This window comes from Loxodonta africana, chromosome 26, assembly GCF_030014295.1.
Source record: "Loxodonta africana isolate mLoxAfr1 chromosome 26, mLoxAfr1.hap2, whole genome shotgun sequence".
In the NCBI taxonomy this organism is placed as follows: domain Eukaryota; kingdom Metazoa; phylum Chordata; class Mammalia; order Proboscidea; family Elephantidae; genus Loxodonta; species Loxodonta africana.
In genome coordinates this window covers 19092591-19108049 of record NC_087367.1, presented here as the reverse complement: position 1 = coordinate 19108049, position 15459 = coordinate 19092591, and the positions used below count along the sequence as shown (strand labels likewise).

The window sequence follows — 15459 nt, the reverse complement described above, 5'->3', positions numbered from 1 at the left end:
GAGACTTTCTCACTTATACCCAACTTTATAATTTCCCATTCAAGAACCTCAAGGTTATCCTGTCAAGGAAGACCAATAAATTCCTTTGGAACACATTGTGCTTTGGCAGTATGCTTTCCTCCCTAACTCAGTACTCTGGCCTCTGAACACATCCTGATTAATACTAATAAAAGTCATGTTGGGAATCAAGAGGAAGTCTGGTGCTAGGAACCATCTACAGACCACCCACAAAGTGGGAAATTCACACTTGGATAACAGAGAGTTGACTGCACTGGAAACAGAGAAGTGGCTTTCCTGGACTCTGGGCAAGGAAGGCGGAAACCCAGCAAACTGCCAGTGATTCGTGCCTTTGTTTTCTAGGGCTGCAAAGTCACGGAGAAAATCAGAAGGAGGGGGGAGATGATGAAAATAGCAATAGCGACCATGCGGAAGGTTACAAGAGGCCAGGAGAACTTCTCCAGCTGAAGGGGATCGGCAGCTGAGTCATCCGTCTTCAGGCACAGCACTGAACGCCTGCAACTCCGCTACTCCACCCCATCTGACAAGAAGGAATGGACTCCGGGAGCCGGCGGGTGATGAATTTCCATGAGAACCATGATGGGGTACCAAGCTATGGTGGCAGAAACTCCTTCCTTACAGAACTGTTAAGAACCGGAGAGTTAGGATTCTGTCTTGGGGCAGTTCTGGCTGGAGATAGAGACAGGGGTTTCAACACGATTATTTCGGGAAAGCCCTGATTTCCTGGTCTCCAGAAACAATAACTAGGAGGATCTGGCAATTAATTGGTAAACAGCTAAGAGCACAAGCGTGATCACGATTCAGCCCCCCTGTTTTCCCAGTAGATGCATCTTTGGGGGTAGTCTAAGAGCCCTGCAGAAGGCAAATGACCCTAAGCTGAAGGAAAGCAGTTTATGGCTAACCAATCCTACTTTCTAAATATAAGGGAGAAAACAAAACTCAGATTTAGAATTTCCCCATCAGTATCCCTATCCAAAGCTACGGGTGTTTAGACCAATATTGACACACACATATGCACACATCGGACATCCTTCACTGGCTCCCCTTCTAAAAGTTCCCTTTAGGAGCTTTTGCCGGGTGGCCTCCATGTATTTATTCAGCCTCATTCTCTGCACATGTGCCTTATAATTTAGGTGTCAGAAGGGCTAACTTCCTTGTAGTCTTCACACTTACCACACCATTCCATACCACCATGTCTCTGCATATACTGTCACCTAAGCCTACCTTGTCCACCGGGCAAAATTCTATTCATCTCTTGAAGGCCAGTTCAAAGTCAGCTCTCCCCTGTCCCTTCTCCGGGTTGCTCCTGTACCTACTACATATGTTGTTATTACACTTATCATATAGGATAAAAATTATTTATTCACATATCTTTCTCCCCACCTGAATATGAGTTCCTCGAAAACAGGTACGAGGTCTCCTGTATCTCTGCGTCCCTGGTATTTCCTAACAAAAAGCTTGGCAAGCAGTCTGCACTCAATAATACTTTATTGAATTGAACTGATTTGCAGGCGTCATTACGTGACTGAGCAAATAAGGTGGGGAGCCCAACAAAAGTGTATTTTTTCGAAAAATAAAAAAGGTAGGCTGCAACATTAGGCAGTCAATACACTGAGCCTTTACTGAATGCCATGTCCTACAGCACAGGATGTTGTAGCAGGTGGGCCCCTTTCAGACTCTCTGCTGGGGCTCTCATGCTAACACTTGTCCTATAATATCAGCATCCTGCGACATGGATTTTTGAATACGGTTTTACAGAGAGGATGCCATATGAATGACACGAGAAATTCTTCTTTCTCCTTCCTTTTTCACATAGGAAATGTTCTATGTTCTAGAATAAAATAATGATGACAAGGATGAAAAAAAATAACGTATTCACTCTTCTCTGCCTTGTTTATTTAACCTACTGTGAACTTTTTTTTACTAAAAAAAAAAAAAAAATTTTTTTTTTTTTTTTTTTTTACTACCCACCTAAAAATGGCCACTTCTGTCCCCTCCTCCTATCACATCCTGTCCATTCTCGGTGCCTGCTCAAGTCCTACACCGCCCTCTAACCTCTGAATTGCCATGGGACTTCTAAGAGTTACTACCATGTGATTTAGACAGTTACTGCTTTTCATTGTTACAGTATCTAACACAGGGCTGGGCACGCAGCAGGTATTAATAAGGGCAGGCTGATTTGCAGACAGATAAAAAGCCATATTACATGCCCCTCAGGCAAGCAGCAGTGTTAGAAAAATCGTCGAGAAAATATTTTTCTTTCTTTACCACAACCCAAAGTTCTAAAAGGATACATACTCCAAAAAGTTTAGAAAACTCATGCCAAAGGCTTTTAGAAGTCCCCGCAACTAGAAACAGCAACTCTCGAATGTGTTCCTAACCCCTGATAACTTCTTGCTCATGTGGGGTTTTAACATACCTCTTGGCCAGCCAGAGTTTGGCTTTGGTACAGACAGTGATGTCAGTCAGCTCCTGCTGAAAGTCTGAATTCGTTCTGTGTTTGGAGTCTGAGTAGGCTTGTAACAAATGAAAAACCTAAACCGAAAAAAGAGAAAAAGCAATATCCTGCTGTGAAAATATGTTTTTCCTAAATGTTCAGTTCTTCCCTTTTAGGTTTCCTCAAAATATCCCCCTTAAAGAAAACAGACACCTGAAGAATGCGGCTCTGGTCTCTTTGCAGAAAAGGCATGTTGGTTTTGGAGAACCCAGTGGTGGTGAGAAACCTACATCCTTCATCTGTACTTGTGCCCTGGGCTCTGTGCACAATTCCAAAAAAGGCAACCACTCTGTGACCAAACCGTCATTTGAAACTAGAGCTTATGACTTACAAACAATTAAAAACTGATTTCAGTGAAGAAACGCAAACACCTTTCTCAATATTTGTAGTCTCAGAAGAAAATAAAATGTGCCTTTTAAAGTCAGAGTGTTACTGCAGAGGAAAAAGTAATCATCCGAGAGGCCGAACTGGCTTACGTGCCTGGGTTCATCAGAACAGGCTTGGCTAAAGGAGCAGACACAATAACGCTTCCCTGCCTCTGCAAATAGTGATATCCATAAACTAAGTTTTTTTTTTTTTTTTTTTTTTGGCAGATCTTCTCTGAGGAGACAAGAGTAGAGGCAGCAATGCAGATGTGGCCCTCTCTTCATCTCACACGGCCGTAGATACTGGAATTAAGTACAGTACTCGAATTAAGCAGAGAAAGATCCCGCTGTCTCTTTAGCTGCCTATTTTTAGAAAGAAGGCCACAGTTCCACGTGTCCTCATGCATGCATGTGTGTGTGTATTGGAGTCACATTCAGCAATGACATCAACAAGTCCTCTGTGAACAGTACAAACCTGCAGCAGAGAAGGAGAGTGAATGAGAGCATAAATGAGATCTTCCGACCTCATCTAATGCCAAGGTGAAAAATGCATCCCAGAAGTCCTTCGGTCTCGGCCCCCTTTATCTACATCAAGGAGAAGGGGTGACAGGAGCCAAGCAAGTACAGAGAAACGCACCAAGAACTTTAAAAGTCGATTTTAACTCATCAGTCTCTTTTCTTTCCTTATCAAATCCTTCACCAGAGCTTTAAATGCTGCTTTCTAAGCAACCAGCTATAACTTTTCCTTTTCTTCCGCTCTTGTCAAGGAGGAGCTATCAGAAGTGAAATAATGGAGCACTGGGTATAGCAGGGAGTCAGGAGAAAAAGTAAGAGGCCAAGATAAAACAGATCCAGAGGCATTAGACCCTAAACGGGTAGAAGCTGGCAGATTTGCCTGGGTCTGACATCTTCAACTATCAACAACAAACACAACCTGAGTGCATATTTGTTTAGAGAATCAAAATACATTTTGATTCCTATGCTATATGTAACCACTGTTTTTTTTTTCTAAAAAGAAGTAGTTGTACAGGAGCGTGCACACGAGCTCCGATATGGAGACTAAAAATCCTTTCTCTAATAACCGATCTGTTATTTCAGAAGCAGCAGATCAAATGTCTCCACTTCACCACACCCCCGCAGGGACCTAAACTGCCCGTTGTGGAGTCTGGAGAAACGGGTCTGGCTGGGGCTTCTGTCCTTCTGTGGTCACCACCAGTGAAAAAATATCTCCCTTTGCCTCAATGCCCACTATCCTGAAAGAACTGGCAAAGTCGCTGGGCCTTGCTTTAGTTTTCTCCACAGCTGTATAAAACCAACCACCAGGGATTTTCACGGTGTCACAAGATTGTAATTAATTAATCAGCAGACACCAGCAAAACACATGACTTTGGAACTTACTTGTAAAGAAAGCTGTGAGATTTTCAAATGCTTCTCATTTAGAAGAAATCACTTCAAAAATAACTCTGGATGGATGTTTAAACTTAGTCCTATATTTGCTCACCTCCCTTGGCAAAAACAAGACTGTTTTTGAAACGCTTGGTAGCTCTGGTTTACGAAAATCGGCCTACGGGCCCATCAATTCGGTCACTATGGGCACAGACCAGGCAACAGCTGTGATCCTGGTTATTCACCAGGAGAGGAGAGTGGTCTACTTACATCGCACAAGTGGACAGGAACCATAGCAGAAATAAGCACGGAGAAGAGACAGAAAAATATCAGGAAAGACAGGGTCAGAGAAGTCATGGAAAACATGGGGCAGGGAAGGAGAGGGAGAGAAAAAGACAGAGGAAAACCAAAAAGTGAGTAAAGAAAAGTGTTTTAGGGAAATATATATAAAATTGGTTAATGTTTTTGAGGTAATTTTTTTCTTTAAGGAAATTAATGAAAATATTTGCATACGTGGTGATCCTCACATGATATCTGGCGTTGCGCTTAATTCATCCAAGGAAAATGAGGCCATCCCATGGGGTGAGGTCCAGGAGCGAGGCTAGGGTGAGGTGCACTGTTGCAAGGTCAGACCCAGGAGCCGCAGCAGCTCCCGGAAAGGATCATGGGTCCACTAGCTCTTAAGGATGGTGAGAGCGAGGCACCCATTTTATTCCCCCTCCTTTCCTAAGTTCTAGTCTAGAACTTCTAAGCTGAGAGGGCAGTTAGGCCCAGGCCTGGGATAACGAGGAAACAGCGTATAATACAGAGTTGTACTACACCAAGCACAGAAAAACCCAAACTGCCACGAACTGAGGAGAAGGATTAACTGGATGTACACGGGAACACTGGGAAGTTTAGTGTCGTTTTAGGTGTCCCAAATTTGGAACGAGAGTCAAACATTCGGTCAACATTTATTAAACAACTATTATTACTAGGTACTGTTCTAGGTGCTGTAGCATGTATTCTAATCATAATAAACTAACATAGAATAAACTGAAAATCAATAGCTTCCCTGACTCTACTTGGTCAGGATTTATAACCTGCATGGTAGCATCACTAACATGCTCCTTCTTATGCGTGACCTCACCCTCCAAGTCCAAGGCATAGTAGAAATTCAACAGTATTTCCTGAAATGAACTGATGTGGCTACTTAAAGGCCTTTAGGACACAAGTGCATAATCCAGTCAATTACATTTGATAAGGGATCAAGGAGCTGCTCTAGGTGCCAAGCTCTGTGTTAGTGACAATGTGTCCCTCATGCCAATGGATTCCTAATGTGGCAGGGACGAAACAGGAAGACATCACAATATTGTAAAGAGCGACACTCACACTAGTGCTAAGAATCCAACCCTATGGGAAACAGTGGAAGGAGCACAGACTTTGGAGCTGGGTAGACATGGGTGCAAATCCAGTTTCTAGTTGCAGGGCAGAGGGCCAGCGCCATTTATCACTGCTCTTCTGCCTTTTTTTTCTGTGGGGAGAATTAAGAGGGTGATGAAATATTTACTGAACCCAAACAGTTATTTAACCTGTTTCCTTATGACTAACTGGGTATAATAGTATCCATCTTGTAGGATTATAGAAACCCTGGTGGTGTAGTGGTTAACAGCTACGGCTACTAACCAAAAGGTCGGCAGTTTGAACCCAACAAGCACTCCTTGGAAACCCTATGGGGCAGTTCTACTCTGTCCTATAGGGCCACTATGAGTTAGAATTGACCCAACGGCAACAGTTTTGTTTTTAGTTTTTTTCTTGTAGGATTATAGAGAGACTTAAAAGAATACATATAGTACTTGGCACACACTAGGCTTTTGATAAAAACGTTAATTCTTTTCCTACTTCTGCTTTGCTCCTTCCTTTCCAGCCTCCATTCCAAAAATAAACACTCAGAGAAGACTTTGCAGGCACGGTGATATCCATATTTGACCTTAAAAAGAATCTTGCCAGACTTGTGGAAAGAGTATGCAAGCAGAGAAAACTAAATTAAAAAAATCTACTGCCATCGAGTCGATTCCAACTCATAGCGACCCTAAAGGACAGAGTAGAGCTGCCCCACAGGGCTTCTGTAACCTTTACAGAAGCAGACTGCCACATCTTTCTCCTCTGGAGTGGTTGGTGGGTTCCAACCACTGACACTTTAGTTAGCAGCTGAGCGCTTTAACCACTGCGGAAAAAAGGGGTGGGTATTAAAATATTGGTACTGTTCAGGGAAGAGCAGCAAGTAGTTCTGTGTGAAGAGAACACATCTAGGAGGTGTGGAGGGCGATGGGAGACGCAGCTGGAGAGAGAGGTCAAGTCAGAGCAAGACGGCTCTTGAGTGCAACTTTAGGGAACATGCACTTAAATCTGGAAATAGGAAAAATCTCTTCAGAGAAACCGCCTGTGTAATCAGATCTGTTAACTGGGAAAGGAAGGTCTGGGCAATGCGGGGCTGGATTAGAAGGGGCAGGATGACCAGGACAACTACAACAAGTCTAGACTAGAGGAGCTAAGGGTCTAACCCAGTGGAAAGCCGATACCCTGCAGGCCAAGAGTGGCTGCAGATGTTTGGTTTGGCCGACACAGTAGTTTTAAACCCACAGTTATGAATCAGGAGATTTCATATCAAAACCATCCTGAATTCCAACTTCTTTTGAAAAGTAGGATGATTTGGCAAGAGTGGGCCCACATTCCTGCACGGCCACGTTCACCTGGCCTGGGCTGCAGAGCAGCTGAACCCCGTGATGAGAAATGCACTCTCTGCTTCACCACAGTCCCCACTACTCTCTATTACTCATCATCACCAGGGCGGAGGGCCAGCACCATTTATCACTGCTCTTCTGCCTTTTTTTTCTGTGTGGAGAATTAAGAGGATAATGAAATATTTACTGAACCCAAATCTCTATGAAAAGCTTGAAAACAAAGGAGGAACCGACAGGGTCACATGTCTGTCCCCAGCCCCCTTCATTCACTTACCTGCCTGGCACCAGGAAAACTCTGATTGTGTGACACCCCCTTCCCCTGCACACATACATATACACACAAGCTAAACTATAGCAGCAGTGGAATGGAAAGGAAAGGAGACATTTGGGAGGCTGAAGAGGCAGGCACTTGCAACTGCTTTAGACATGGAATTGAGAGTCAGGAAAGACACTCTCAACTAGGGCAGCTGGTGCATGCGGGCCATCTTTCAAGACCAAGCTCAAAGAGGATAAGTAGAAGGTTTGGGAATAAGAAAGGGGGATTCAATGAGCTTGGATGGAAACATCCCTGTGACGATTACTCTGGTTAGCATGGCACATCAGTTATTGTCCAAACTAGGAAATTTTCTGAGAGTGAAAGGAGGCACTATTATTTAACAGCTAGGGACAAACTAGGACATGTGGTTACCACTAGTTATAGCAGAGGTCCCTGGGTGGAGCCAACGGTTTGCTCTCAACTACTAACTAAAAGTTGGCAGGTCGAGCCCCCCCAGTGGCAACAAAGAAAAAAGCCCTCATGATCTGCTTCTATAAAGATTAAAGCCAAGAAAACCCTATGGAGCTCAGCTCTAGTCTATGACACATGGGGCTGCCATGAGCCAGACAGATTCAACAGCAACTTTTTTTTTTTTCTCCTCCAGTTAGAGTAGGTTCCTTGGAGAAAGGTTAAAAAAAAAAAAAAAAAAAAAACAAGAAAAACAACCCCATTGCTGTCGATTCCGACTCATAGCCACCCTATAGGACAGAACAGAACTGCCCCACAAGGAGTATGACTGGTAGATTCGAACTGCTGACCTTTTCATTAGTAGCCAACCTCTTCGCTGCTATGCCACAGGGCTCCTGGAGAAAGGTTAGAGGTAGATTTATAAGATCTGGTGTCGTCAGCAAAAGAAACGAGACAGCTTTGTTGACTTAAGCTAGTTGTGACCCAGACAGAAGCAGACCGAAAGCACACGTGCAATGACCAAGTGCAAGCCAACAGCATCACCTGTGCAGGTGAATGTCACAGCCAGGGGGCTGACCAGTGGTGGGACAGGCAGTCAGCCATGGCCCAGGGAGCCAGGAGTCATGCAAGCAGCTGAGAGAAAGCGCAGGGGGAGTGAGGGAGTGGGCTGGATTTCTTGCCCCTGAGACGCTAGCCTTCATGAAACTCTGTTTCTGAGGAAAAAAAATCTGAGAAAAGTCTGGAGAACCTGGAAGCAGTTACCCTCTTGCCCTGCCCCCTGCCTCACTCTAAACACAGACAGACCTTGGGGAGCCCCAGGCATCTGTGTAAAGCACAGGGTCCATTTTGGCAGCTTCGAATCTTAAAAGCGACTTCACAGAGCAAATGTAATGAATGCTCTTTGAACAAATGCCACAGGCCTAAAAAGAGTCATGAGACAGACCCCTGGAAAAAACTTGCACTGCACCAGTAAAATATGCTTGGTTTACGCTGCTGGACCAAAATAGTGCCTTGTGTTAGACAAGATCAAGATGATATATGGCTGTTTGGGAATGCAACGCTGAGATGGGTTTTCCTCTTCACCAAGCATGGCTTCCAGGCAATTTTCCTCCTTATAAAATCAACAGCAGCTGAGCTCCAGAACCCGGCAGGATCCAGCAATAACAGGGCAAGGTGAGGCAGGCCATGGAAAGGGACGACTCCGGGAAGAAAAGAGATGTTCATTTCAAAGGTCAGATATAAACGGGGAGAATGCATTGCAATCGTTAACAGGGCCAAACACACACTTCACATCAACTAACCTATCCACTTTTACAACCGTATTTTCTTAAAAACAAGTTCTATTTTTTTCTTTTGTAGCATGCAGACTGTGGGCGAACAATTTTGAGCCCTATCGCTTTCAGCCAAGTATAAAATTTCTGTATCTGCCACTTTGCTCCAACCCCCAGAGCTAAGCCAGTGCCACATTTTTCCAAGCTTGGTGTTTGCACAGGATTTTATTTCGGCTGGTAAAACATCTGTATTTTTTCAGGGACTTAAATAAATGGTCTATGCCGGGAATGTACAGTATAGGGTGATGTCAGGCCCCCTTTTTTTCTCGACTCACTGGGCAGAACAGGCAAACATTGTTTCAGCCTGTAGTTGGGAATGTGAATATTTATCCTGTCAACTTAATTCACACAAACAGAACTAAAGGCCAGCAGAAGTATTTTATGGATTTAAGTCAGACTGGAAGGGGAGTGGGGGTGAGAAGAGGAAAGGCCGAAGGAGAAAGCTAAACTTTTCTAATTCACAGCAACATACCTAATCATCTCACTGCTGGGAAACAAATTAGAGCAAAAATCATTCACAAGACAGATTGTGTTTATATGTGCGGGTGGAGGGTGGGGGGCAAGACAGTTCTCTAACTTAAATGTAATTTCTAATCACTACCACTTGGTTTAGGATCTGTTTTCTGCTTCATGCATATTAATCTTCTCCCCAACTAGAACCCAGGCTTCTCAGGAGCACCCCTCTTGCCTCTAGCTTCCACAGTGCACAGCGCAGTGCTTGGTGGGTAAGTACACCTGCCCACGTCACCTATACAAAGAACTCAATATATTATTCTTTTTGATTAACAACCAAGCTGTTACCAGCCTTAGAGGGTCAGTGTGGGTGGGGGCATGACCCTGGAATGCTTGGGGCTGGGAGAGTTCCTCCACCTGGTCCTTCCCTAGAAGAAATGGCTTGGTGGACATGTGCCACCCACAGGTACCCACCAGTGCTAGAAGGCAGGACAGGAAGCATTTCAAATGGTTGCTGCCCTAAACCTCAACCTGTTTATCAGATAAGAATACATCCTTAGGAAGGTGTTGGTTAAGTTCCCAAAAAGTGACACCTTCCTGGGCTGTGTTGTTGCTGCCAGGAAAGGGATACTAATTACAAAGTGTAATTACTTCCTAGCTGACTCTGGCTTGGGAAAAGAATCACAGGAAAGAGGCCATGAATATATTTAAGCACTAAAATGGACAAAAACACAAAGTCTGCGGGTGACTGGAAGTTGATTCTGTGTCTCAAATCCATTCCCTCCTTTCTATGGCTGCTCCCACCCCTCTGGTCCAGGAGCCCAAGACCTCATACCTCTCTGACAAAAACAACTTAACCCACTGCTCTCTGCCTCTCAAATTTATTTCACACATGGCTGCTGGAGAACTTTTCTTAAAGCCAAGCCTTGACCATATCATTCCCAAGTTCAAAAGCCTTCAACCTCTTCAAGGATCTGCTGGCCACTAAGGTTCACACTACCTTTCTAATTTTACCTCCTGCTTTCTCCACTTCATGAACCTATTTCTGTGGCCACGAAGGATGACTTCTCATTCCCGACAACTTAAAATGCTTTTCTGTCCAGGATGTTCCTTCCATTTCTCCCTTCACCTTCTCCCCAGTCAGCCTACTGAAATTCCATTCATACTGTAAGGCCCAGCTTAAACCCCACCTCCTCCATACAAGCTTCCTCAGCTTTCATCAGTTGTCCCCACTCCCCTCCCCTGCCCTGACTTACTCTTTTCTTACTCAGTGCCCCAAGAGCTCATTTGATTTTTTTTTTCACTTTAATTCTATCATCATGGTTATCAGTCTACAATCTCTTTCCCTCAAGTTTAGCTTTTTGAAAGAAAGGGCTGTGTCCATTCTTCGTCAGCGCTGCCAGGACCCCGAGGATATGTTGCTTTATATGGCATCCAGAAAGGGGCTCAATAAATAGAGCCCTTACGGATCTGGTATGCCACCATGCCCCCGCCCCCCATGCCATGGTGACAGAAATAGAACCTACATTTACAGCAACTGGGATAAAAAAAAACCCATTTACAGCAACTGGGATGAAAAAGACACTTCTAAACTCTCCCCACACAGAGCAGCTGGGGAAGTATATAGTGCTAACACGAAAATGAGCATACATTCGTCTTGGGTCATCTCAGGCCTGGTGCTCCAAATTTTACGGTGCAATCAGGAGTCCCGTCACCCATAAGAAACATCCAGGGTCCCAGAGCTATTGAGGAAGGGCAGGGTTTAGAAAGTGATGTCAAAGGTAGTCAACCTTAACCCAAAAGACACACATTGGTTTGCATGTGAAGAATTAATAATTTGCTAAACACTGACATAGTATCTGTTCTGACTAAAGGATTTCTAACTTTAGAACACAGATATATTTCTGAAAAGCTTTGTATACAATTTTAAAACTTGCAAATTATTTATCTGCAAAATAAATCCCAGTTTAAATGTTTTAGGAGGACCTTGACAATTTATCTCTTCTGTAAATTTGAATCTTTAACTATTCGTTTTCCTTAAAGACAGTACTAAGATCAATTAAAAAAAAAAAGGGAGTTCTTATGGAGCAAAACTTATCACTGAAAACTAATACAGGTGATTTATTCAGTCAAGACACAGTTAACTTCAAAACAATACAGGAGGGGGGAAGTTAGTAGCTGTACAAATGATACAAACTTAGTCATGAATCGATAATTGTTGAGACTAAGTGATGGGTAAATAGGGATTCATTATATTATTCTATTTACATTTGTATATATTTAAATTTTTCCTATTTTACAACAGAAAGTTAAAACAAAAAAAAATTCAGAGAGGGAGGAATGGAAGGAAAGAGAAAAGCGAACAGCTAAGTGTAAAGGACAAAAAGATAAAATCAGTATAGAAAAAGCTTACGATCTAGTGTAAGAAATAAAATATGTACATAAATAACTAAAATTCAAGATAGAAAACAGTAAGTGCTATAAGAGACATAGAGACTAGAGGGTCAGAAATAAATTCACTAGAAATTTGAATACTGAAATGAAGTAGATGATAAAAATGGCATTTAAACAGTAGTGAAAAGATTGATTTATTCAACAAATGGTATTAAGAAAACTAACCAGTCGTTTGTGAAATAATATAGTTGGATTCCTACCTAAATCCTTAAACTGAAATAAATTCCAGATGGAAGAAAAGAATCAAATGTAAAAAATGAAACTGTAAAAGTGCTGGAAGAAAACAGGAAAATGGTTTGTAATTTTGAAGTACAAAAAGGCATTCTAAGAATGAATAAGAAGCCATGGATGGAAAAAAAAGCATAAATATGCCAACATTAAAACTGAAAACTTTTTAAAGTGAAAACTACTACAATGAAAAATAAAGGCAAACCAGGGGTAAAATATTTGCTAATTCCCCTAAAGAACAAAGCTCTTGCAAATCAGTAACAAAAAAGAAAATAACTGAATGAAATATGGCAAGGATTCCCAAACTTTCTCCACTCATGGAACCCTTAGTACTCAATTATTTTCCAAGGAATCCGTAAGCCAAAAGAAATACATCATAGTTCCATTTATTAAGTAGTTAGGTCCAAACAACCTAAAAAGCATTTATATTCTAGTAACTTAGTAGCTTTTGAAAAAATAATATACATAAGTTGAAAGCAAAAGTAATATTTTTATTTCATTCTGAAATAACCACAATTAATAATGGGATGTGTGTGCCTGTTAGATACTTCACAACTTCTCAAGCCTTGGAATCACTGGACTCTACAGCTCTCATTTCTGTTCCACACTAACTTCTCTGTGGTCCTTGCTTTTTAAAATCACAACTACCAAATACTCAATCTAGCATCATGAAAAGGACTGCAGTGCAATCTAATGTTGAAACTAAATTATTTCTAGCTAGTAGTTCACATGATGTCCGACACATGGCAAGCATCTCTGTGCTTCTCCCCCACATTTTGAATATTCCACAGTGACCTGGCACACACTTTGGAAACTGCAAGTATTTAGCAAAGATATAAACAAGCAATTTGCAGATGAAATACAAATAGCTAATAAACATATGTTTTTTTTAATAAACATATGACAAAAATGCTTAATTTCATTCATTTTTAAAGAAGTGCAAACAAAACAGTGAGTTTTTAAAAAGCCATTGTATTGGAAATTGATTTGGTGCTTCCTTAAAAAGCTAGAAATAGAACTACCATATGATCCAGCAATCCTGCTCCTTGGAATATATCCTAGAGAAATAAGAGCCTTTACACACGAACAGATATATGCACACCCATGTTTACTGCAGCACTGTTTACAATAGCAAAAAGATGGAAGCAACCAAGATGCCCATCAACGGATGAATGGATAAATAAATTACGGTATATTCACACAATGGAAGACTACGCATCGATAAAGAACAGTGAGGAATCTGTGAAACATTTCATAACATGGAGGAACCTGGAAGGCATTATGCTGAATGAAATTTGTCAGTTGCAAAAGGGCAAATATTGTATAAGACCACTATTATAAGAACTTGAGAAATAGTTTAAACTGTGAAGAAAACATTTTTTTGTGGCTACGAGCGGGGGAGGGAGGGAGAGTGGGAGGGGGCATTCACTAATCATATAGTAGATAAGAACTACTTTATGTGAAAGACAGCACACAATACAGGGGAGGTCAGCACAACTGTACTAAACCAAAAGCAAAGAAGTTTCCTGAATAAACTGAATGCTTCGAAGGTCAGCGTAGCAGGGGCAGGGGTCTGGGGACCATGGTTTCAGGGAACATCTAAGTCAATTTGCATCATAAAATCTATTAAGAAAACATTCTGCATCCCACTTTGAAGAGTGGCATCTGGGGTCTTAAATGCCAGCAAGCAGCCATCTAAGATGCAACAATTGGTCTCAACTCACCTGGATCAAAGGAGAATGAAGAACACCAAGGACACAAGGCGAATACGAGCCCGAGAGACAGAAAGGGCCACATGAACCAGAGAGCACATCATCCCGAGACCAGAAGAACTAGATGGTGCCCGGCTACAACCAATGACTGCCCTGACAGGGAGCACAACAGAGAACCCCTGAGGGAGCAGGAGAGCAGTGGGATGAAGACCCCAAATTCTCATAAGACCAGACTTAATGGTCTGACTAAGACTAGAAGGACCCCGGTGGTCATGGCCCCCAGACCTTCTGTTGGCCCAGGACAGGAACCATTCCCGAAGCCAAATCTTCAGACATGGATTGGACTGGACAATGGGTTGGAGAGGGATGCTGGTGAGGAGTGAGCTTCTTGGATCAGGTGGATACTTGAGACTATGTTGGCATCTCCTGCCTGGCGGGGAGATGAGAGAGGGTGGAGGGGGTTAGAAGCTGGCGAAATAGACACGAAAAGAGGGAGTGGAGGGAGAGAGCGGGCTGTCTAATTAGGGGGAGAGTAATTGGGAGTGTGTAGCAAGGTGTACGTGGGTTTTTGTGTAAGAGACTGACTTGATTTGTAAACTTTCACTTAAAGCACAATAAAAATTATTACAAAAAAAAAAAAAAAAAGCCATTGTATTTGGCACCTAATTTAAAAAAGGACAAAACCAAACCAGTTGGCATGGAGTCGATTCTGACTCACTGCGACCCATGTGTGTCACAGTAGAACTGTGCTCCACAGGTTTTCAGGGGCTGATGTTTTGGTAGTAGATCAAGAGGTCTTTCTTCTGAAGCACTTCCGAGTTGACTTGGAACTACAACCTTTTGGTTAACAGAGAGCACATTAACCGTTTGTACCACTCAGGGACCCCTCCCCGCCAAGGATGATAGGAACCAGTTAAGGACTGGATGAGGAAGCAGACATTCTCATTCATCATTGGTGGAAGAGTAAATCGTCACAGTCTTTATGCAGGGTAACGAGCAGGGTCATATCAATGCACGTACGATGCATTCTACACAAATGATGTCCCCCGGAGTCGGACAAAGCAGCCACCTGGCAGTCTGGCAGTTGCTATCAAAATGGAAAACATGCACTTTCTTCAGTCTCACAATACCCACTTCTAGGAATTTGCCTTAAACAGTTACAGATGTGGGCAAAGATATAGATGCTCAAAGAGGGTCTTCAGCAGCACAGATTGTAATGGGAAAATTTAGAAATAAACAATAGAATCTACATGCATATTCCCCCAAGAATCCAGTCATATCTAGCCAAACTGTTGTTGCTGGTAGCTGCTGTCGAGCTGGCCTCCAACTTATGGTGACCCCATGCGCAACGGAGCAAAACGCCACCTGGTCCTGTGTCATCCCTATGATCTGCTGCAGACTGGGCCCATGCCATTCCCATGATCGGCTGAGGTCCCCTATGATAGGCTGTAGATTGGACCTTTATGATTCATAGGATTTTCATTGGGTAACTTTTGAAAGTAGATTACCAGGCCTTTCTTCCTAGACCATCTTAGTTTGGAAACTCCACTGAAACCAGTTCCGCATCA

At 42.7% G+C, this 15459-nt stretch overlaps 1 protein-coding gene across 8 annotated transcripts in view; it reads right to left on the bottom strand.

Moving 5' to 3' along the window:
• Positions 1-15459, bottom strand: part of THADA (THADA armadillo repeat containing) — a 362922-nt gene that overhangs the window by 118033 nt on the left and 229430 nt on the right. For all 8 annotated transcript variants that reach the window (XM_064277151.1, XM_064277150.1, XM_064277147.1 and 5 more), the window contains one exon: positions 2438-2553. In XM_064277151.1, the coding sequence (XP_064133221.1) occupies positions 2438-2553 (116 nt within the window). The remainder of the gene's footprint in view (positions 1-2437; positions 2554-15459) is intronic.